Below are 25,275 nucleotides of genomic sequence, written 5' to 3' on the forward strand. Positions count from 1 at the left end.
GTTGATCGCCGAATTACATAAAAGTTACAAACGAAGTGTGAAATGCTAGGACAAACGAGTCATTCACGAGACCGATTACAACGATGTCACCGATGTCACACGCGCCTCAATGTCACAGCTCAAAAGCGTCACTCGCGACTCGCGGTGACGTCATCTGCATTCTCTACAAAAACGTCAAACGATGCACGCCAATCCGCGCGGGATTTTTGTGCATATCGCATTGACGGTTTATCTACGGATTAATATTTCCGAATTTATCCGAGAATCTGTGATATACATATAACTCGGTAATTTTCAGGACATTTCAGATGTTTAAGGTTTTCGGTTCCTTTAGTAAATCGTCAAAATAGCCTAAAGAACATCAAAGCGAAAATAATGCATATCATGGCATGCCTCTTGTCTCGATATGCTATGTCCTTCCTTCAGGTGTTTTTTTAAACAACATCCTAATTTTTCGAGGCAATAATTCACATAAAGAGGATAGGTAAGAAGTCATACATATACTCATATACATATAAGTATATGTATGAGTCTATCACTGAAAATCATTATTGTAAAACTGTACTTACTTGGTCTTGGTGAATTTGGTGAGCAACTGAGTGACATGAGAACAAGTGCAGCATTACATTCATTCATCTGTTCATCTCGTTCACCGTACCCCAGGTCGCAGGAGCTGCTGGGACCGCGCTTGCGAGACCTGGAATAGAAACATTACACTTAGTAATGTCAAGCATTTTGGAAGTTGGTTAAAAAGAGTTTAAAGTTCTATGTAGATTGTAGATCATAGACATAATATTATGCAGTTAATGCTATAAGTGACTGGATTATAGTCAGCCACATCAAATGCCACCACAAAGCCATCAAAAATGTCAATTTTTTTGTGTAGCTTGCGTCGACTAATATCTATAATAGTAGATAATAATATATCATAATGTAAGAATGTTTAATTCCATCTCGCAATTCATTGTAAGGTATTCAATAAGCCAGACACCAGCACGTTGACCGAGCGATATTAAAAGTGTGCAAACAACCTCGGTAATTTGATTCATTGAACTTTCGTCCCTCAGAGTTCGCGGGTTCGGCGTCTGGATTCGGGTGTTGCGTAAGGACATACGTCTCCCGGCCAGTCACCTTGCCCGCAGACAAGTTCGTTCGTCCCGCTTAGGTCAATCAAAATCCAGTTTCGAGTTCGTCCGAGCTAACGACATCTTTTAATACGAGTCCGCGACTATCTCAGCAGGTCTACTAATGGTACTAGCTGATGTTTTCTATCAGTATGGTATGTCGCTAATAATTAAATTAATATTTACTTAAAAGGCATTTTAATATTTTAAGTGGCTGTCAACCTTGAAATCATATATTAAAAGTCTTCAAATGATATAATAAACTCGATTTCTTGGCAGTAAAAAAATCCATTATTTTTGTAATTCAACGCCATCTTTGTTAAAAAATAAGGTTAAATGATATCTTTGTTTGCGATTTTTGGAAAACGTAATTAGAACATCGTTATATTGTTCGCGGTATTCTCAAGTTTTTCCTTTGTGTGCCAGAATTAATTATAAATGAAAATTAGCTATAAAATTATATAAAATAAAAATATGGCGGTAATTCCAAATAGCAAATTAGTATGAATAAATTAGATCTCTATCGTTTGTTTAATGTACTCGGAGGCACAGCTTTAAATAAAAACAAAACAAAAAATTAATGATTAATGAATCGATTTTTTAAACAAAAAATAGATTCATTAATTATTGTATGAAGGATTACATCAAAATAATTAGTTTAGCGTAATACGGGTGCTGAGGACAATGATTTATTCATTACGTTAATGGCTCACCTCAAGATAACCTACACGTATCAAAAATAAAAATTATAAAATGGCCGATAAAGTTAACAAATTGACTTATCAATTAACCTCTACATGAGGACAGATTATTATTTTTATACAGTGTTGTGTACTTAAATACTAATTAAACTTGTAAAAAGGTGACCCAGTCTGATGGTATTAAAATGGCGGTGTCAGTTCTAAACTACATTTTTATCCGCTGACCGTATCTAGACGTTAATTAAAAATTCTAAGCCGGCTCTACCTAACACTTGCCCACTTTTATTATTTTCCATCATAATATCTTCTTTACCTCGACGATATTGATTACAATAATGTTATTTGTTGCAGGCTATATTAATCGATTTACACTGTAGAATATTAAACCCTTTATAATTTAACAATAAACAGCGTGAAATCACTAGAAATTCCTCTGTGTGTTTTCCTGTCGGGCCGGAGTCTCACGTGACCTCACAATTTTTTATATTTCGAAGGTTTTCGCTCCAGCCGCCTCGGGATGGCCGCACTAGATGCAACAGGTTAAGCCGAGGGCGCGAGCGTTGACTCCCTCGCGTCCAATTTCGACGTTCAAAATGTACTTTAATTGCAATTTGTACTAAATAATTGCAACAAAAACCCACCGAAATTATCACAAAAATAAACTCGAGAAGTTATGAATTTTAAGTAGCTCATTATCTTCTCGGATACACGGTCGTAACAAAAACTAAATAGTAAAATATAATGTGAACGACCTCTCCGAATGAAATTCGCGAATCGTGGAAAACCTGCAGTCTTAACCTGCGGCCGGCGCGCGTCGCCCCACAAACTGGGTGTGTTCACCTCCGTCTACGACATTGTCAAGTTCACCCATTTCAGACGGGGTTACAAACTTAATACCCATTACCCGGCTGAGGTCGTTGGAGCCCGGTGTCCCCAGATATTGTGATATTCTTCAACTAATTAAACTTCGGTCAGCGGGGGACTCTACAGGCGTCGTAGCGTCAAATTAATTCGCCGTCATTTTGTCTAACTCGTTACTCGATATCCGTTCCAGCTGTTTGTTTTACGGAAACTATGATAAAGTGCATGAAATTTAAATTTTATATTAATTAAATTATCTAATATTTGTTTTTATAATTAGAAAAATGAGTTTAACGACTCGTGCCACTTACGCTTTTTGTAAAATATTACAGCTATTTTGGGGTTTTTTTTACCGCGATGTAACTTTTGATATCGTTTTACGTCACTCCGTAATATTATATAGACGACTTTGTTAATGAATAAGTATGAGTTATTTTTCGCTGTTGCTGTAGCAGAGGTTAATCACATTCGAGGATTTTCAAAAAAATTCCACTTTGAATATGCAGCAGAAAATTAATTTGGACGTTGCGTTCTCTTATTTTGCAGTCATGTAATAAATTAGTTGTTAATTACAATTTTTTAATGAAAACAAATTTTGAAAATAGTTTTGTATTTGCTAAAGATTACATCTATGATCCAGGTATATAATATATACTGAATCTTAGCTATATATCTTATTGAATATCTATGACATAATCTTGGGTATATCTCACGTAACTTAGATCTGGAATACTGCAATTTAGTGCATCGCGTCGCGTGGACGGTAGAGACTAGAGCCACAGTAGAGCTAGGATTGTTGTGATGTGGTCGCGAGCCGGTACTACCGGTGGTCTATTTATACCGCGGTCGCAACAATTGGATGCCGCTCCGCCGGCCGGCACCACCTTACCGCATAAAAATAGAACCACACGTAACTGTTGACGTAACATATTGCCAACCGTTCCTTCATCCAAAACATTCCTTATAATCGACGAAACTATAACAAACATAATAATGCTCGATATCGAAGCGGTAATTGTGTTTTATAATATATGTAATCAATAGACATTATTCATAACAAATACATATTAATGATGGATTTATATGTAATGTATCGGTATGAAGACATTGCGTTCGATTTATTTATTATCATCAGTAATACATCTAACATATCTAACAATATATCTAACACTTTTACATAAATAGGTACAATCAAGTATTGTAGAAATAATTTAATAATTTTCTATGTACTTATTCAATGTAGAGATACGAAATTAGGCAGAGATACTCGTGCCTAAAATTAAACATACTTGTCACAATAGTACAAGGTAGACAAGCAGGCATGTACCGCATGGGCTAGTGACCTTTGCTAACCGATTTTAATGATTGCTGTTTATTAAAATAATGAATAATGAATAATGAATAGAATAGCGGAACTGGATCAATAGTGACCAGCTGTGCACACCGGCCGAGCATTGAGAGCGACCTTGCTCGCCCGCCCTCGCGCCCTGGCGGTGACATGGCAACCAACTATTAAACCTTCAGTTTCCAGTTGTGCCAACCGTGACATTTTTGTTTTATTTGGATGCTTGACTGCTGGTATTGACATCCAATTTGCAACCTACTGCGGCCTCTCCATGTTGACCCATGATGGACTAATACAGGAGCTTGCGAACGTGTAGAGAGCATTTTCTATGATTGACTTTTTGTCAATGTGTGCTGGAAATAATGACCATCATCCATCAGAAAGTGTAAATTATTACCTGAGGTAGTTTGGAAACTATGGTCAAAGCAATTTGTAGCACTTATTGTAAAGGAAAGTGTGAGTGTGTTATAAAAAATAAAATTTATGTAATGTGGGGACATATTAAGTATATGTACTACATTCTGTTTTCTGCGTATAAATAAAGTGCAATACGTCAGTTGTGTCATGTTTGTGTGGAGTATTAAAAAACTATATGTTAATGATCAATTTAAAATAATACAAACATAACAGCGGTAAACGAACTGTGATTAAAGTACATTTCTTTGTTCGTCATATTTAGCAGGTAATTATTATTGACCGGAAATATCTTTGAGTGTAGAAGCTATTCAGGAAGTGTCTTTCCGGAGAATCCAGTTTAAAAGTGTAAAGATTTATTGCTATAATTGAAGTCAATTTACACCGATATTACTCACTAAAAATTACTTAAAAATAATATCAGATAGGTTGAGCGCACAAAAATGAGCCGACTTTGCCAAAGAAATCCATCAAATAACGCAATAACGTTCACTACAGCCTCGACTAGCTATTGTGTTAAAAATAAGAATCACGCGAAAACACAAATTGACTTTGACGCGAGTGGCGAGTGGCATTGATGTAGGTCGCGGTGTCGTTTTTTGTGAGGCAAAAACCGACGGGGCTAGAACATCCTGCCAGCTCACTCCCTCAATACTGGTGATGTCATCGCTGCGCCAATCATTTGTGCTAGCCTCAAATCCGCGTACTGATACTTATAGCAGGAAAAATATCAATTTCAGGCTTTTAGCAGTGACAGCGGAGCTTCGTAAAATTTCGTTCGTAGATGTATGGATTAAAATATGTGTTTTAATTTAACTGACTTTTCCGCTATACATTCTCTTATTCAAATCTTCGACAGCCATGATGGACGCTAACGAGGTTTTTGAAATTGGAACACGTTACACGAGCGACAGATCCGCCATCGTTGTTTTTAGTCTGCGAATCTAGAATGGAACATTACGACCGGACCGCAACGAATCGCTATTAAATCGGTAATCTTACAGTAACTTAACGATCTATTACGAGTACGCATCAAATTGCTGATTCTGTTTGACAAATAGCGATAACAGAACATTGCGACAAACTGTAGTAACGATCGATTGCGGCGGATTACGTAACATAATGCTAATCGTAAACATTTACAGGGTGAATGTATGTAAATACTAAATTGTAAATTGTAAACATGTTTTTAACTTGTTTAGGATTTTCCCCTTACGTTTAAAATCAATTCTAATTGCAACAAAATGTGATAAAGGATTATAGGTATTGCATTTACACACTGAATTAAGGATAAACGTAAAAAATATGGTTGCAAACAATTATACCATTTGGAACGGTGATAAATTGATTGCAGAAGTTTATACTGAGTCAACGTCTTGTCGATATCCTTAATTAATCATTTTGACTCTTTTATTCTTTATTTAAAACGACCATTGTATAAAAATGTAGAGTTTGAATTTGGGCGCTGCAGTAGAGTCGGTACGAGCATTGATACGGTTGACAGCGTCCTAAATACTTTCCTATGATTGATAGTTTTGCACTTTTTCATCACGATAAGTATTAAAAATATTTAAAACAACTCAATAATTTTTCTCTCGTACATTAAGAAGCAACCTAAAGGAAGTATGACGTTTCCTCCAATTATATTTCCCTATATCGCTTTCGTTTCGTTCCAAACACCCAATCAATTTTAAAAATAAACTCCGTCATTACACAGCCAAGATTCAAAGAATAATTACATGCTTACGTACCGAGGAGTTTTTGTTCCCGAGCTCGGTGGAATAACCTGCAGGTCGATGGAAAGTCAGCGATGAATATAATGACTAATGGTTCTGGTACGGCCTCTCAAAAAGGGCGAAATTAGTTTCAAATCGTACCAAACGGTGCATTTACCACGAAACGTTTAGGCCTTTGATTAGGCTTAGAAGAATAAAGAGGAAGGTACTCAGCGTGGATGCGGGTGCTATTATAAAAGTATTTAACCTTCTATTAACAATAGGGTAGAGGAAGTACTACGAGGGCAATAGAACAAATCGTTTCTTGTTATTTGAACAGTTGCAGAACTATAGCACTAAAGTTAATACCCAAAATACTCTTTAATAACTAGGACGACGAAGACATAAGAGAGACATTGTTAGACACATACAATTGTTCTTCTAAACTTTCTCTGAAAACACCTGCCGAATGTACTCGACGAACCATCGAAAGTAAAATGTGTACCTGTGCAGTGTGCAGTGTACAAGATAATGTGTACATGAGAAAGTAACTTTAATTATATCTGAAATTGTTTTATTTATGCTTCATTCAAGTCTTTTCAATTGAAATATTACGCGCTCTACTATTCTATAGTCTCTATAGTGAGTTATAAGAAGCTATTTTTAGGGTTCCGTACCCAAAGGGTAAACAACGGGACCCTATTACTAAGACTTCGATGTCTGTATGTCCGTCTGTCTGTCTCCAGGCTGTATTTACATAGTATTTCTGAAATTTTCACGGATTGTGTGTATCTGTTGCCGCTATAACAACAAAAACTAAAAACAAAATAAATAAAAATTAATTAAATACTTAAATCCCATACAACAAACGCATTTTTTTTGCTATTTTTTGCTCTATATTAATAATAGCAATAGGTACCTAGGCACTTGAAATGTTCACAAAATACTCAGTTGTATTTATACTTTAATAACTAATAATAAAATTTAAATAACATAAATAATTAAGGGGAGCTACCATACAAAAAAAAAACACATTTTTTACCTATTTTAGCTCTATAATGGTACGGAACCCTTCGTGCGCGAGCGATTTTTATTTCGTGATTCTAGTTTCTTAGACACGAAATTTTGCGTTAGTTCAACAATGAAATATTACTTTAAAATTTACATCACCCCAAAGTTACACTGCGCGCGTCTATCAAACGTATAAAATTGATTGACCAATATTTTTCGTCAGCATCGTTAGAGTAGCAAAAAAACTGAATGATTTGTAAAATTCACGACCTACACCTTATGGCAACTAAAATATATGTATGTTTGTCAGGAAGTGTAAGTATGTCGTCAACAATTATAATTATACAACAAATTAAAGCTTGATGACGTATTCAAATGCGATTGTTTCGGCCAGTGTTTTTTATAGTCCGGTATGTGTTGCTAGCCAATGTCATTACCATATAACATTCCAATATAATAAGGACTGCTATTTTCGTAAATGAAAGTGTGATGAAGAATTTTAGAAATGCATAGTAGCTCTTTATTAGGCAACGGTGCGAAGCCAGTACAGCTATAAATTGTATGAGTAATTGTTAAAATTTCTTTAATAATTTATTTAATAACTATTAAATTACAAATTAGTAATTACAAAGTATTTGAAGAGTTATTAGTTTGTTATCTTTGTACTAAAACGCCTTCGTTTTTCGACTGCTGTGATAATATACGATTAAAGTAAAACTGTTTATAATCTTTAGCATGTAATAAAGTCAGAAAACACTATTTATCTGTGACATTAACGATATTTGTTAGTAGACTGTATGCGGCAGTTTTCCAGTGTGTCGCTACGTTCCATTTTTAAACTAGGTCACTGTGTCATGGCAGCCAAGCCAAGTATCAAACGAATCGGCGCCATCTTTGAATTTCGTTGATACATGTAACAAATATATTCGGCGTTACCTCGAGAACAAATGAATTTTGCACCTTATCATAGGAGTTAGTCGACATTAGCTTTCACTTAGCCATGGCACAGTCGGGCTTTTGCAACGACCACTCCGACATCTATGGAACGTTTATAATTATTAATTGTAGAGTTGGCAAAGGTTATGCAAGGAGAATATAAATTCTGTAAGGTAAATGAGTAAAATAACTAACGATAGAGTGGAATATGTGACGTTCGAAGGAAAACTCTACATAATACTGTAGTGTAGGATAAGAAATTGTAGTAACATCTTATGTCAATGTTGCATAACGTAACGTACATTAGTAGTTAGTACCGAGAGGCTGTTGCTGGGCGTACCGCGTTTGTAATTTACACTATACCTACGAGTGACCAAATATACCATTGCAAGCACTTTCTAAGGCGTTCCGCTCGTTATTAAATGGTACTTTTATGAAAGTGTATCATAACAAGTGCATACGGCCGGCAAATCCGCGAATTATGCTCGTTTTTTGGTGTGTTGTGAAATTTGGACCGAGAGTGGAGGTCTCACCTCTCACCGGCACGATGAAAAGTGAAACCTCGCTGTCGGCGGCGTCACGTTGCGGCCATTTCGTGCCGTTTGTTCCGGTTCCATTAAACGAGCCACAGAACAGATTATTACGACTTCCAGCTACGTAACGCCGCCCGGAGAATGTCTCTAAAACTTAATTTCGGTCGCCGCAGCGCCGATAGAAATCGCGGGGCGGCCGCTGGAATTTTTTAATAGTCGGCAGCGCTGCATTGTCTATCCTTCTCTGCGGGCCGGCGGCGCGCGGCGCGGGAGGTGCCGCAGAATGTAGGCAATCGTGACAAGGACACGCCCGTACTAACACTTCCATCCAGTTTCTAACGTGCTCGGAGATTTCGCAACGCTCGCCCGCACCGCGCCGCCCGGCTCCGCTTCGGCGATGCGAGCGAGCGCGCGATTACACCTACTAACTAACCTACAACAAAAAGTACGTAGTGTGAAATACGCGAGCGATTCACACCGAGGCACAGAATATATATTAGTAGTACCAAACCGAGGTCGCCGGGCGAGCGTAAATCAATGTTATTCGATGTATTGTTTCCCAACACAATGATCGCAGCTTCCGTGTTGAAGAAGATTAGCAAATACGACATGCAAATTTGATAAGACGGCCGGCAAGGTCGCGTGTAGCGTGCCGGCCTTCCTCGTCGCGAGGTGAGCCCGTTTAGCGAGGTTGATATAATAGATACCGCTCAGCGAATACTTTCCCCGACGAGGAAAGAGAACGTTTAAAATTATGATTCACGGTTTTATGTAAGTCCGAATTGTCCGAGGCGAAAGATATTTCTGTTGCAACGGTTAAAGTTATTTTACAAACACGACAAAGTAATTATATGTTAGTTTATAAGGAACGATTTATGGTCGCGTCGGATCGGGCGCGATCACTGAATATAGGTTTAGAAGCAGGAAGTCAATTAGCTACAATATTGGGCATGTAAGGCTCTCGATAAGTCCTATATAGGAGCATTGCACGCAGCTGCTCTACCCATATGGAAGCGCGCTATTTACGACTCATTATCCTATGAATAGATACGAACAAAGGTAATTCATACAAGAATTACTTAACACTGAAATATTAGTCAGTACCGAATGGGTACTAAAGTCACCACGATTTATTGCAGACGTTTACTGCATGTAAATAATATACTACAACATAACACTGACAGGGCCTAAACGTTTTGGCAACGTCCGTGTTATAACACCTTCAATCATTGGCAGGATAAGGCTAACCTAACCTAACCTACCTTTCCTCCAATGGGGTAAATCACGTGTCTTTGCTTGGCAGAATATCAAAGAACTCTCCAAGGCGCACCTTGAGAGCCACTGACATTACTTCAATATACGTCGATAAACCTTGGTTTCTGCTTATATGAAGAAAAAAAGGAATATTTAACACCTACCCTTGCATGTGGTGCGCAGGAACCTCGATGGTGGCGGAGGCTCGCCTTCTGTCCCCGGCCATGTCGGCCAGCCTGGCGAAGTCGGTGTCCACATCGGCGAGTCGGGCCGATTTCCGCGACTCCAGAAGCCTTATTTCGTCCAACCTCTTCGCCAGTTGAATCGGCTGCTGTAAAAAATCTGACTTTAGTTTTTTTTCTGAGACGGAACTCGGATACCGAGACACTGTATATGAGGTGTGTTTGCCACTTACAAGCTTGGCATGTATTTAAGAGTACCAATTCGAATTAGATGCATTGTTCATAGATATATTTATTTACTTTATAATATGTAAACTCGTATTTTGATAAATTTTGTATATTTGAACTGTAATTCAGATAATCATTATCCGTTGGAATAAATTCAAATACGACAGGTTTATATTAATAAACTCGCTACCAAATTCCAAAACTATTGTATCCGTTTGAGAGCTTGATTTACAATAATATTGTGTTTGGTTTATAATAGATCCGAAATATTAAATCATAATCGAGATAATATGTATTCTATTTTGATTTATAGTTACCTAAGTAAGTATACGAGTACTTAATACTTGTATTACGGATGTAACTACTATTTACGATTATGATTTAATAACAAGATAGAATTGCAACTCGCTATAAAGAGGCAGTAAATTATATTTATCAGTGACGTAAATATAATAATTAGTGTGATCATTAGATGTGTTTTTCACGTAACGAAATCGGTTGTTACGTAATGGAACAGCACGAGATCAATATTGCTGACCTTCGTGTCTGGTGCATGTGTGACCTGACCTCATCGTCAGCTCATCTGCTAAATTAATCTTTAAACAATTTCCTAACAAGTTGTGTTTGTTTGGTCGCACACAAAATGAATAGGGGCTAATTTTAACCGCACATTTGGCCGAAATAGATGCTGCGATGTTGCTACGCAGATTTTGGGTGTTGCCACTTGCTAACCTAGCATAAGATTTTTAGATTTTCGTTGTTATTAGCGTATATTTAAAACCGTTTATGTAGTTGTTTGAAATGTTTAGGTACACTTTTATTCCATTTCCATTCCACACTCCAAAAAATTAATGCTTTATTTTCGCCAGTGTATATTTTGGTTTTTAATTCATGTAAATATTGCAGTTGAAACAAATTCCAATAAAATTATGTTTTTAATATTTTGTATGATTATATTTTTAATATAATTTACATAAAATTATGTTTTTAATATTTTGTATTAGACATATGCAAATATAACAAAATATTATCAAGTTTTTGACACGAATTAATAAACGATTTAATTATGCATTTTAAGGTTAATGCGTTTTATAAAACTTTCACTTTCGTCCGATTTGTATTTTGGATCGGCCACGTTCGTTCCTACTACTTTTAACATAAATGCTAACAAGTTATTTACGTTAAAATATTTAAATTACGAAATAAATACCGTTACTTCTAGTTTCTCGTTTACATCATTTACTATCATGATCATTTATTGTCCATTTGCTGTCAAATCTCTATAAAATTCAATTAATACGAGGACCTGAGGTAAACGCGAATTAATGGTAACATAGTAGATAAGGAATATATTATTGTATAGCATTCTAGGTCACATATGCGGCATAATCAAAACAAACAACTGAGCCGGTGTCTACGCGGCACCTCGACGCTCGCCGGCTCCGGTACCCGCTCGGTCCCCTTCCCAACACGTTATGTAAAAAAGTGACAACTGTTGCACAATCCGATCCGATGGCGAAACCTGGCCGACTACAAATGCCAGTGACTTTCACTAGCTGACTTTGACACGACTGATAGCATTATCAAAATAAATCATGGCGCGATTGTGTGTCATTAAAATTGTCGTTGCACACGTAAACATTACGTATCGCCTCAAGATCAAGTTCATATTTTTATGAAAATAAGGTTCACGGTTAGTAGCTGAGTTTATGCATCGGTTAGTAGCTGAGTTTATGCATCCGGTTGCGTCACGTTATATGAATATTTAAGGACATTCTTTTACACGGCTACATATGAACTTGATTAACACCGGCATTCCAAATTAGTCGAGTTCTACTACTTTAAATATTAAGTTCCGCTGAAAAAAAATCTAAATACATTATTATAAGGAAGCTTATCAAAATGTGATAAAACTCATTCGATTGCCAGTGGCAGTAAAAGTATAATTAGTTGTGGTATTTCGAAATGAGTTCATCGGTGTTTAGTATTCATTGGATATTGAGGAATTCAGCGAGAAGTGTGTCTGGTGTACACTTTCGTGCACTTTCATTTACATTTGTTCACGCATGGTCGTGCGGTTTCCATGATGTGTTTGCTGTACTAGCTAGTCGGCTATCGCTAGCACAAACACAGGCGTGTACTCTCGGAATCTGGATTACGAAAGCTCACCACTGTTGCATGCGGCTTCGCGAAATACACGAATTCATTTGCTTCTAACATTCCGATGTATAAAACTGGTAGCTCGGAATTTCAAAATTAGAATCACAAATCCGCGAAAGAAAATAGACAAATGTATGTTGTAGAGCACTTAACAGAGGTACTTTTTGAACTTAAATTTTTACATTGTATCGAACTTACATTTAAAACCATGACCGTTCTTACTTCTTTGGTTCTTAAGCTAATATGAATTCCAGCAAGACTATTATTACAATAATTACATCTAAATATTTCGATGAACAAAAAATTACGCAAGGGACTTTCATTTTTCCATCTTCATAGACAAGAATTATCGGTAAAATGTATGTTCAAGTATTGCTAAGCGAAAGTTATGGTAGGTGCAAGTGGCATTGACAGCGGTGCGAGTCATTGGCTGATGGCTGTGACGCAGCCCGCCGTGCCTACCACACGGCACACGCAGTATATGTAGGGTTGCTAACATTTAAATGAAAAACTTGCAGTTTGAAAACCAGGATCATTTCAAAAACAGCAGGCGAATAGTATTTATTATTTAATTAAAGTAGGCAATTTAATTAAGTTGCCTTTAAATACAAGAACTTCAATAAAATAATACGAGTTAAACTAGTTATTACTCTAGTTTAGTAAAACCAACAAATTAGTTAAGTAATCCCAGGACGCTGCTTAAAAATAATTACCAGGACCCTAAATAAGCTAATACAAGTCGTGCGACAACAGGACGATAGGCAACCCTAAATCTAGTCATATTATACGAGCCTAATAAATTCAGACTTCAACAAAAACGTGCGAATGTACAGATATACTGTGGGCAAGATAATTTTAGACGCACGTGCCGCTTTTACGTAGACATTTCAGAGTGCAACAATCTACAATGACGAAGCTTGGTCATTGCATTGTTTCAGTTCGTTGTACAGTCACAGGAATAAATATTAATACAGTAAACTGTAATCTATATATTATATAAAAATGGATTTTCAAATGTGTTAGTCGCGCTAAAACTCGAAAACGGCTGAACGGATTGGGCTGATTTTAGTCTTAAAATATTCGTAGAAGTCCAGGGAAGGTTTTAAAGTGACACGAAGTTCACCGGGACAGCTAGTAATTAATACATTTCTTAGTGTTTACATTATATAAACATTTATTGCGATATACACAAATTTAGATATTTCTTAGCTTCAAATTTAGATACTTAATTCTAATTTCGAGATATTTTTAAAGACCATTGTTTTACAAAATCTCGGACTTGTATTCTATTTCAGCTGTAAGTCGTGAAGTTTTTACAGACGATCTAAATATTGAATCTTTGAGAGTTGAGACCAAATAGCTGCAGACACCGAGTAATGATACCACTTTTTCTTTTATTAACATAACGTAAAAACTTTCTCTATCGTTGAATCGAGATTGATGATGAATAAAATGACCAAAACTAAAGCTTGGCGGAAAAGTTTGATGATGTAAGAGTATAGTATGATGAGAAATACCCACAGTATTTCTGAAGCAAAATGTTATTTACAATATTAACAACAATGTTTTAAATTGATATAAAAAGTATGAACAAAACAACAATTAACAGTTCATTGAAACTTTTTACAAATATTTATTTAACATGACCTAATAACGTTTGAGAAACTCGTTTTGTTTGCAATTAGTGCATAAATTAAGCGCGAGATAATACAAAAACCGCAGTCCCGAACGCGTTGTGCAAAAGTGAAAACTGGTTCGATATCATTACCGAGTGAAATATACGTGGAAATCTTTTAATACTCGAGGAGCAACGACACCGGGACAATGCACTTTCAATTTATATGTTTACGACTCACTATACAATGGCCTAAGGCGATCGAGCAGATAGCGTGCCTATACACTTGCATAATGAGCATCGATAGCTTCAATATACGACGTGTGTGCCGCTATTATACTCTTATTAATATATATTATACGAGCTTTTGCCCGCGGCTTCGCTCGCGTTAAGAAGTATTATTATATACAAACTTTCATCCCCTATTTGAAGCCCTTAGGGTTGGAATTTATCAAAATCCTTTCTTCATCAAACTTCAAACTTCAAACATCTACCTGCATGCCAAATTTCAGCCCGATCCGTCCAGTGGTTTGGGCTCTGCGTTGATAGATCACTATGTCAATCAGTCAGTCACCTTTGAGTTTTATATATATAGATTAATAAGAGTAAAATAGCCCTCTCTATACATCAACGGACGCACCTTCTCTGCATTTCAGTGGACGCATTTGTTGATTTTCTTTTTCTTAATTGATTTTCTTCTCTTAATGTCAGTACATAGGTCTGTAGATGCATCCGCCGACGTGTAGATGCGGCTTTACGACTCAAAGAAAAGTCAGACTAAGGGTGAAGCTAAACGAGCGTAATTTGTGAGTTGTGAGTCGCAGAAATTCAGCTGGCAGAAATTCTGCTGCATTCAGTTTCATACAAAAGTCCTGTTTGATTCACACGAGCGTAGTTTTGTGAGTCATGATTTGTATTAAAAGTTATTTACGCGACCGAAATTCTGCGACTCACGACTCATAAAATTACACTCGTTTGGCTTCACCCTAAAGTCGCATTTTAATATCATACAACTCATTAGTTTTTATTGTAGAGTCGCCGGGGAATATAATAAACGTAAGTTTTGCTTGCAATTCAATTTGAGCCTTTAGAATAATAAAAAAAAATGTTCCTAATTTCTTATTTGGGTTGATGTCTTTTATATGCGCGTTTCTAAAACAGATTACATATTAAATTAATCTCTTTTAGTATCTAGTATAGAGTTTTTAGTATTACATACAGTAAGTTGGTTGTAAGAAGGCAACTGTAAAGTAGCCTAATAAAGTCAATAGTCGATTTAAATTACTTTGACACGCATGCATAAGTAATCGAAATAGTAAAAGAGCAAACGCCTCGTAAATGTTTATATCAGGTATAATTTAAGACTCTACATTTACATTCGATTTAAATACGTCGGAAAACAAGAATTAAGAATATCGACAAGGAGTGAGTAATGTTTGGAAACATTTTAAAGCCAGTTCCTAGAGTAGGAGCTATGTTTTGACAAGTATTTTACGATTAGCTCTACCGTCTTTACAAGAAACATATATTAATGGACATAATAAATTTAACTTGTATTAACAGCGTCAAGCTGCATATTATTTAATACTACTTCCAAATGTCCGGCAGCGATGTTCGCGGGGAACGTGTGCGATTGGTCGATTATGATTATGCGATTCTAATCGGATATGTACTGTTAGGCCGGGCAATCGATTGGCACGAATCGGCCTCGCGATTCGAGTACCGGCGGTGGTTGCAGGCGGATACGGCGGCGCACGCCACCCCGCAGCTATTGCAGCCAACCTTGCTCCGAATCTCCGTGACCCACATTCGCGAATGTCCAAATGCAATTTTATTGAGGCCGCTTTCGTCTCGTTGAGTAACAAACCTTTTCCAGAGACTGGAGCGAATTAAACGATCGTTTTGGAGGCTCTTAAATTAATTCCTTGCAGTACGCAGGCTCGAAACGCAGACACCGTGCCCTAGGTCGCCTGTTGAGCTTTCGGAGGCCGGGATGAAGCTAGGTGACCTACTTGGCTCGCCGGCGCGCCGTAGGTCACGAATTATAAAGCGAGCGCTTTACAGTTTGTTGGTTCGGCGTAAAAACTTCGTTACAGCGAATATCGACGCGGCATGTAGGTCACCGCAGTCACTGTCAGGAAGCGATTGCGTAGCGGTGACACCGATGATGCAAGATTAGAGTAGGTTTTATTTATTATGAGGCCTAGGTTATCGTGCCGAACGATCGAGCGCGATTTGATTGATATGACGTCACCGGGTGATTTAATTTCCCGGGCGACGTCACAGCGCGTCGGCGGCGCGTGGGAGCGGCGCGTGACGTCACGGGCTAGCCGCTGCCCGTAGGCGGCGAGCTCGAAAGCGATACACGCGTGAATAAAAATTTACTGGAGAATGTAATCGCGTTACGTAAGCGAATGAGAAATCTGCGCAAGGACGAGCGCTTCTTTCGACACGACACCCACCGTGATACTATAATCGCGTCGTTTACGTGCTGCGCTTAGAAAAGTGAGCGTTTCACCTTGGGATGCCTGCGAGTGCGGTCGCCTCTCTATTATTAGGTTGCCGTAAATTGTTCGAGGTTCGGGCGTCGAGCACGCAGGCGTTGTGACCCACTGTGACCTAAAAATGGACGGGACCCATATAGCATGGCGTCACTCCGCGATAACCGATTCATGGAATATACGCATCGCCATGGCGCTGATTCACCTGCCCGCATTAACAATCCGTGCCCTCAATACGATAGAGTCCACAATTGTTATTGTATAATGCTATGGATAATGGAACAAAAATCACGTAGACATATAGCATAAAAAGTAACTAAGGTCGAAGAATTTTCATGTTTAGAACCGTAAGCGAACTAATAGTTAGTATATTTTGATCCCCCGAAGCGTGACGAAGCGCTACTGTCTAAAGCTTAACTTTTTAATATAAGGTGAAATGAAAAGTCTCATAACTGATGAAACTAGGAGGAAAACAAGTGGAGGTCGAGTTTTGAATGCGGGCTGTGCGTCGGTTCAATATCAACGATTCTGGGTCAGTGGGTCACCGTGCCGGGAGGCCCGCGCCGCACCGCGCGCTCGCTACATCTCTAGTTACATTTATTTATATCGCTATAGAGACAGCGTCTTCATTTTTAATGCTAGCACTAGCTGCAGTAGATTTGGGGCCATGTAATGCAAGTTTCTTGCCTTACTCTACATAGAGAACATGAAGGTAGCCTACGAATGTACGAATTTAAAGCGTTTCGCTGGCAAACTGACTATCTAGTATACACAACATCTCTCTACAGAACCTTATGTACAGAGTTTTCGTATGCTATGGAACACGAATTGGAAGGCTGTCGCCGACTGACCATGTGCATGTACTGCCGTCTTGCGTCACTCGTATTTCCAGTCGGCGTTAGATGGACGCATCGATTCACGCCCGACCTTTACCTTCAGTCGGCTCCACATTTTACTCATTGTTTAGGCCTCTCGAGGTTGCTCCGTATGGAAATATCTTGGGAAACATCGTCGAGTGAGACCCCTCTCAAAGTAATCTCCGTAACGGTTTTTCGCTGCTTAAAACTGCTCGGAAACAGGTTATTCTACGTCGTTTAGATTGCGTCAGCATCGAAAATATCAACAATACATTCGTCTCTACTAAACATAATTCACACTATAATAGAAACTCCTCGCGAAGAAATACAATTCATCAATTCATATTTCAATATCGAGGTGAATATAAATTTTTCAAAGTATTAGTAATCGTAGCAGAATCATGAAACTATTTCAAGGCGAAGTGTGCGAGGTCGCCAGAAGGGCCGGCCTTGCCTTCGCCTCCGATAGTGCCGGAGCGGACGAAAAAACCCGCCCTACCGATCTTTCCGCATATTGTGTAATACATTACAACAATAAACGATTCAATTATTTGTTTTCATTGCTTGAATAAATAAACTGAATAGGAATGTTTAAGATTTATTGTTACTACGTGCTACCGAAGTGAAAACTAATCATTATTTGAATGTGTACGTGCCTTTTCAAGTTGGTTTGTTTAAGCGTAAATATTTGTTAATACTGTCGTAAAATTTTATGCCTAATTAATAGACATTATGTTTTAAATTAAAACGATTGTTTCGGACTTGTTACTACTAGTAGCAAAGGTAGAGCTTGGAATACGAGCCGGTTGAGAGAAAAACAACTTGAGCGACGGAGCTTAAAAATTGCAACGGTTCTCTGACATTATTAGATGGGCAATCAGCTAGCCGTTTCAACACTTTAAGTGGGTCGAATATATTACTTGTTCTATTTTACACCGCTATAAACTTGTTACTGCTCATAATCGTACTCCATTGATATATAGAGTTAACGACGGCCATCCGAGAGCTGTTAATTTGGGACAATAAAAATAATTAACAATAAGATTGCTTTACATAATGACATTTAGAATAATTTTATGATAAGTACCAGTTTTGAACATTCAAAAAACGTTTCGTAACGATAATTAACAACTAGTTCAACCTCGTCACGTGAAAGTGCAATTTAAACATCATTATGTACTGTTGCGAAATATTGCTTTACATTAAACTTGTACATTGTGTATCGTATCCTGGTAGCTATCGCCCTCTATACAGATCTGGCTTTTTAGCCAAGACCTTTTCTTCGTCGCTTCTTTATAGAATCGCCGATCATAATGTATGGAATTGACATAAGCGTTCGATAACAATATGAAGTTGACGTTCGACTCGTCTAATGCCAATCCCATACATTTTACAAGCTATAAAGAAAAGTCTTGGCTAGATAGAGGCTCTGACACGTCGCTTCGCCCAACAAATATCAGCGCACGATATCTTATTAACCTTGATTTAGAAACAGTGTTACTGGGCGCTTAATCGTGTCGCTGACGAAATCAAACTCTACGTAGCCAGTAGGCCTACTACGAAACCGTTCTGAGACTCAAACAATCGGACGAGAATACCGCGTCCTGCTCTAACAACGTCATTTCACGTTTGATAGAGTAAGACGCAACATTCACGTCCGATTGTTTGAGTCTCAGTACAGGGCCCGTACAACAGTTTCGTGGTACGGGCCCTGTACCGCAGAGTGTAGTGTACGGAACAACCATTTGATAGAAATATAGCGACGTACTCCGACCCAACAACGATAGAATTTTCAACCAAATAACGTGTTAGATCCGACATCTCGTCTCTATAATATATTATGTATTTGCAAGCATTAGTTTTACGCAAGTGGTCGTATTTAATTAATGTGCTTTGTTAAAATGTAAGGTTTCAGTTTAGTTAATGAACGTTTATGATTACAAATTTATTTTTAATTAGCTTTACCTTGCGGTAGAGCATACTCCACTTTTGCGTTTCCTAATGTTAAACTACCGTTGGCTTATTTGCTTTCTACTGTGTACATTGTAGAGTATAGACAGTAGACGCGCCGTATTATTGACCGCGTTGAACAATTTCTATTCCCACCGTTTTTATAATCGCGGATCACTCTTGATAGTTCTTGAGAGTGTCATTTACGCGTTTTATGCAACAGAATAACACACATACCGAGGAAATTATGATGAGGAAATTGCGTACATCGACATGAGTATTGTCGGGCTGGAGTATTTATTTATTAAACTAAAGTAATTAAGCAGTAAAGTCATAGCGAGTGAAATTAATATATCACACGCGAGCACGTCACGCCACGATCGTCGTATACCTGTTAGGCAAATACAGATGGCTCGGAGGCGATTAATGCGAACGTATTATTCAATTCTTAATTGTAATGCTTTCTTTGCTCGCGTTACTGGAGGTATTAATTACACACCAGACGTTTACGCACCGAAAAGTATTCGAACGAGAAAATGGACGCTAATCATACGATTAATAAGCGCGTAAGTACATTAAGGAATGTATCACACTTTTATTTTCGCTTCAAAATAATTAAATTACGTAACCGATGTCGAGCGAGCGATAGATCACACGAATTATGCTAATATAGTACCGTAATGTTAAGCGAGTGAGTCTGAAACGGTGAACGGTCAACACCGGTGGAGTGGCACTTTCGCGCTCGGCGCGGGCGGGGCGGTACCGCGACCTCGAGTGCAAACGTAAACAAAAGACCGATTTTACGTAATTACTAATCTCCAGCGCATACTTAACACACTTCGTCGTATCTACGCATTCGATTTGAATAAACAGTCCGCGTCCCACTTAGACGACGAGCAAGTGGACGGAGGTCGGTCGGCGCGAGTAACGGTCCCCGCGGCGCGCACGTGAAAATAATTCTTGACGCGATTTTGTAACAACTGCCGTTATGCGGTTCCGGGCGAGCCGGCGACCTTATTTTTTTAATATCTCACGCGCCACACCGCATACCCGCTTCTAACTCATTTTCCCGGACCGATTCATGTTTATTTGGAGATACGAGATGATCATTATCATAAGGAAGTCTCTTACCATGCAGATTTACTACTAAATTACTGTCCTTCACTAATTTATGCGGTCTTTGTTTTAATGAAACTAGCAGGAGGATTTGCATTCTCGGTAATGGATTAGGCGTGGACGCCTCTTGCGAAGTATCCTTTGTTAGGAAGCGGGCGTGAGTCACAGTAATTTAGTCGGAGTGAATCCGAGCTATGCGGACTGGATTTGCCGGGTGAGGCGGTGTAAATAACGTGTGACGAGCGCAAGCGACGCCATAGCGGGGAATACCGCGTCACTCCTGATAATCACTTCCTCGAAACTCCGCACAGAAAAACAACAACTAATGACTTGCGAGAACATTATAGAGTTACGAGTAAAATGAAAAACAATTTCGTTACTATTATAATTTGCTGTAATCATTTACAAGATTACATTGTGGCGATGGTTTGTGAATCAGATACATATCAAAGAACCGTTGTAATATGTTGCAACGATCTCGATATGATCGCAACTCTATTGTCTATCTTGTTTGTATTGTTTATCGCGTTTGGAGCAAATATTGAAAAATCAAACCCACTGGACTCGTTTTTATCTATGTACGGTAATTATGTACTTTACAATCTGTACAATGCACTACAAGTTTACATCATTACCAGTATCTAATTACTTACACGAGCCATGACCACGATTATGACGCGAGGCGAGTCACAAAACATCAAAAGGGGTATGAAGATTTTGGCCGACCTACCCTACCGCTATTGTATTTTTTTTAAAATAGATAGCTAACATCAATACAAGCAAAACATTATCTTGAACAAAACCGCGTAAAGTGTCACATTCCGAAGATATGAGCTGCCAAAGTTTTACCAATTTAAGATATTGCAACTTTGGCAGCTCAAATCTTAATCTTAAAATGTTGGCTCATGATTAGAATTTAGAACCATACATGTTTTAGCAACATATAAATGGCAGCAACTGAATACTAACGGCGTATAAACAACACGTTAATTGTTTAGCTTTATCGATACCGAGCGACTAGCGAGCGAGAGCGGGTGACGTCACGCGGCGCTCTACGTGATACGTCACAGAGTTGACGACGAGGCCGCGCGCCCGCGATACTCCTCGCCTACGAAAAAGGAGAATCTCTTCGACAAAAAACTTGTCGCACATCGATTGCTCACTTACAAATCGCAATCGATATTTACGAGTCGAAAAAACGAGTCGGATCGGTTCGTGTGCGCATGCCGTTCGCAGGTTTTTGTGAACATTTAAATGTCAGTTAAATTTTGTAATTATTATCAGTGTTGATTGAGTGAATGTGGTCAATGTTATTAACACGATAAGATTGCGGCGAGCGGTGCGCCGGAGTGCGGCGACAGCGAGTAGAGCTGTGCCCGCCCCGGCCCGGCCGCCCTGCGCCCGCTGTATTACATTATGTACCATAGATTAGGGACAACACAGTATATCTAGTCTCTGATTATACTAAACATTACGCAATGTTTATACTACTGTAATTATATTTATATTGTCCATTAGCATGTTTAAATACTGACATGACTTACTATTATTATCATTTATATATAGAGCCAAAATGTAGAGCTTAAAATATAATTTTCACTCAATGACTGCTAATGAGAATCTGAAAATCTCTTGACCTTGAAGACGTAGGCTGAACGTCAACAAAAGATATGAATATGAATGAAGCCAACAATTTGGCAAGGGACTCCATATGACTGGATTTTTTACTCATTTCAATACTGAACCGATGATAGATAGCCTTGAATTGATGATGATTAGTGATCGATAGTCGTAGAAGTACCGGCTAGGCGCAATAAACGTTGTTCAGAGCCGTGGGCCGACGTGACGGGAATGCAGTTCATGCATCTACATGGTAACGTACATTTTATGTAATTGGTGTCACGCAGGAGAAAATCTAATCCCACTTTCGACGCGTGGCGGTAACGGTACCGCCGAATTGAGCGCGTGCGTGTTCGCTAATCTGGAGAAACCGGCATTTTAGTATCCTTGCGTCGTAGGCCGCTGCCTTTATGAATTCTTGTTCATTTGTCTATTTTATTGCGTCGATGTTATATTGTTTTAAGAAGAAATTTACATAATACGGCTAAATATCATTAGTACTGTTATGTCGTTGCTCTTGGTTTTTAGGGTTTTCTTTGAAAATTTTCTTGGAAAATTGTAGTGCACCTTCCTCAATATCGGGATTCGGGATGTATTTATCTTTTTAAATCAATATTTTGCTGATATTTAAAAATGCAACGCAATAAAAAACCTGTTAAGTAAATACTCTACGATCTTCATGAATTGTGAAAATGTTAGGATATGATTAAAATATTAAAATATATTTTTTGTGGAGATTTAAAATTCTTCATATGCGTATCTTTAATGTTTATACTTAATTCCTTAACGATTTGATAAAAACATATCTTGAATTATTATCACATTATTGTTTGCTCTACAATAGAGACGCCATGTTGCATTTTGCCGTCATTTAGAACAATATAAAACAATTCACAGAAGTCATTCCATCGCGGGCAAATGATGATTATAGGCAATACACTAATGGGATTTTTTGAACTAATGGTCTGTTGTTTTAACATACAGTGCATAGATACACGTTACGTCATCAAGATTAGTTCGACAGTTTACTTTAAACTTTAAAAAATAAAGTAGGAAAAGGTAATACATTTTCATTTTTCGATCAATAACAATGGAAAAAATTCACGAGGAAGCAATTAATGGAATTATTTATAAAATCTTTCTGTAAGAAATACGAGGAAAAAGAAATAGGAAGTGTCCTAGAAAATTATAGGGCAATATTCAACTTAAATTAATACTAGTCTCATCGCAGGTTCTATGATAGCACAATACGCGCTTGTTTACGTGTTGCTCTTGTGCGTAGTTCACTGAACACACGATATTGGGCACATCGAGTGCTGGCTTCAGACGTTGTATACGTCCAGCTAATAACCAACACAGATTCTACATTCCATATGACACAACCCTTTGTTCTCTATTATAGAAGTGTTAAAATTGTAAGAATGGGAGCGTTGAAGTCTTTTTCACTGTCTGAAATGTAGATTAGATGAATGAAAAATGAAATTTTTGAATATTCGGAGTATATTTTTAGGGTTGTACTATTTTCTGGACTCACCTCTGCGGCTGGCGCGTGCACCTGGACGCGGATCTCGTCCGACTCGTAGTCGTGCTCTAGGACGTCGGCGCGGACCTCGCGGCCGTTGTACGTGAGGAAGACCCTCTGGCCGGGTTTGAGCCGGACGCCGGTCATCCCGCGGAAGCCGGGCCCGATGAGCTCCGCGTCCCGGTACTCCCGGGTGATCTTGCCGCCGTCGAAGCGAACCGTGTACCGGGTGTTCGGCGTCAGGTTGATGCAGTTATTGTTCTCCGGGAACGCCGCCGGCGTCTTCACGGCCTGGATCATCCCCGAGTAGTAGAGACCGTCGTCGACCAGAGCGGCGACGCGCGTCCCTATGATGGAGCGCTTGGCGAGCCTCTTTCCCGTCGACATGGTGAGCGAGGGAATCCTAGACGAGAGCACTGAATGAGTTTATACGATGTCCGATAGTTCACACACAAAAATTCCTTCACGAGTTCACTCAGAAACTTCAAATCGCCCGGCGGACGCGCTTAGCCGGGTATCCGTCGAAGAATTTCGGTAAGTAGTGGAAGTTCCGATGCGACTCCGCGAGTAGAACGCGCTCCGGCTCCTCAGTAGGCCGAGGTCGATCGCGAGTCTCGCGCGGAAACATAATACGAGGGCGAGGTCCACGAAGATCGGGACAAAGAAAAATCCTTTCGCGGGAGTAAACTTCGCACGTGATCTCGGAGCGGACGACCTCAATAGACACGGCTCGAGCGAGAACTGACGTGCGTGCGGCTCGCGCGGCGACACCGGCCGGCCGGCGAGCGGGAGCGGCGACCGCCCGTCTCGCTTCTTTGTTTTGATACTCAGCTGTTCACGCGAGCGGGACGAGAGGCGCGCGGCGCGCGGGTGCGAGCGAGGCGGCGGCGATCGGGCGCACTCGGGCCGCGATGAAGTTCGGGCGGACTCCGTAGTCCGTATTTTCAGCGGGCGGCTGCCGCCCACGGACGACATTGAGGCGCGCCGGCTCGTTTGCACGTGGAGCGGAGGAGCGGTAACGGGATTGCACAACGCACCTCGCGCCGCGCCGGTGCTCGGTGCCGGCGAATGCGTGACACAGTTTCTATTCGGATTTGGGGTCGATTCAAATGTCAAGCAGATGCACCCCACTTATGCAACACTATTAACGTGACCTCATTACGTCTATGCACAAATTGAACAATCGGAGCACACCTCCTTCTTAATCGGTTTTATTGTTCGCCTAATGGTCTTATAATGACCGGCCGAGATAACTGCGATATTAGCACCGACTACCGAGTAAACAGAAGATCGTATCGCACCAGGATGGAGGTGCACCCGTGTACTTGCGAGGTGCAATAATAAATGACCATGAACTAATTGCACGATAAAAATTATGAGTTTGCAGTTTAATTACTATTTTATCATAATATAGGAACCAATATATTATAGTATATAGTAAGAAATGCTAAACGGAGCAAATTAAATAGGTACGGTAGTTAAAAATTTTATCCTGAAAAAGCTTTGGAAATGTAGAGCTAGACAAATGCATTTTTTTCCACACAAGTATGATGGTTCATATTTAATCGTTTATTACCTCGAACCTACACTACTAGTAACAATAAGAGCTAGTGATAGAATCAGATGATGC

General features: G+C 39.1%; 1 protein-coding gene across 2 annotated transcripts in view; it reads right to left on the reverse strand.

Annotated features, from left to right (window-relative positions):
• Positions 1–24,426, reverse strand: part of LOC121729679 (zinc finger protein 704) — a 57,907-nt gene extending 33,481 nt beyond the window's left edge. The window contains exons 1-3 of one of the 2 annotated variants that reach the window (XM_042118273.1): positions 23,658–24,426; positions 10,059–10,222; positions 570–697 (exon numbers count right to left, since the gene is read on the reverse strand). In XM_042118273.1, the coding sequence (XP_041974207.1) occupies positions 570–697; positions 10,059–10,222; positions 23,658–24,032 (667 nt within the window). In that variant the 5' untranslated portion in view covers positions 24,033–24,426. Of the gene's footprint in view, positions 1–569; positions 698–10,058; positions 10,226–23,657 lie in introns of both variants that reach the window. The other variant, XM_042118272.1, reaches the window with a different exon arrangement.
• Between the last annotated feature and the right edge of the window lie 849 nt (positions 24,427–25,275).

This window comes from Aricia agestis, chromosome 8 (assembly GCF_905147365.1).
Source record: "Aricia agestis chromosome 8, ilAriAges1.1, whole genome shotgun sequence".
Lineage (NCBI taxonomy): Eukaryota > Metazoa > Arthropoda > Insecta > Lepidoptera > Lycaenidae > Aricia > Aricia agestis.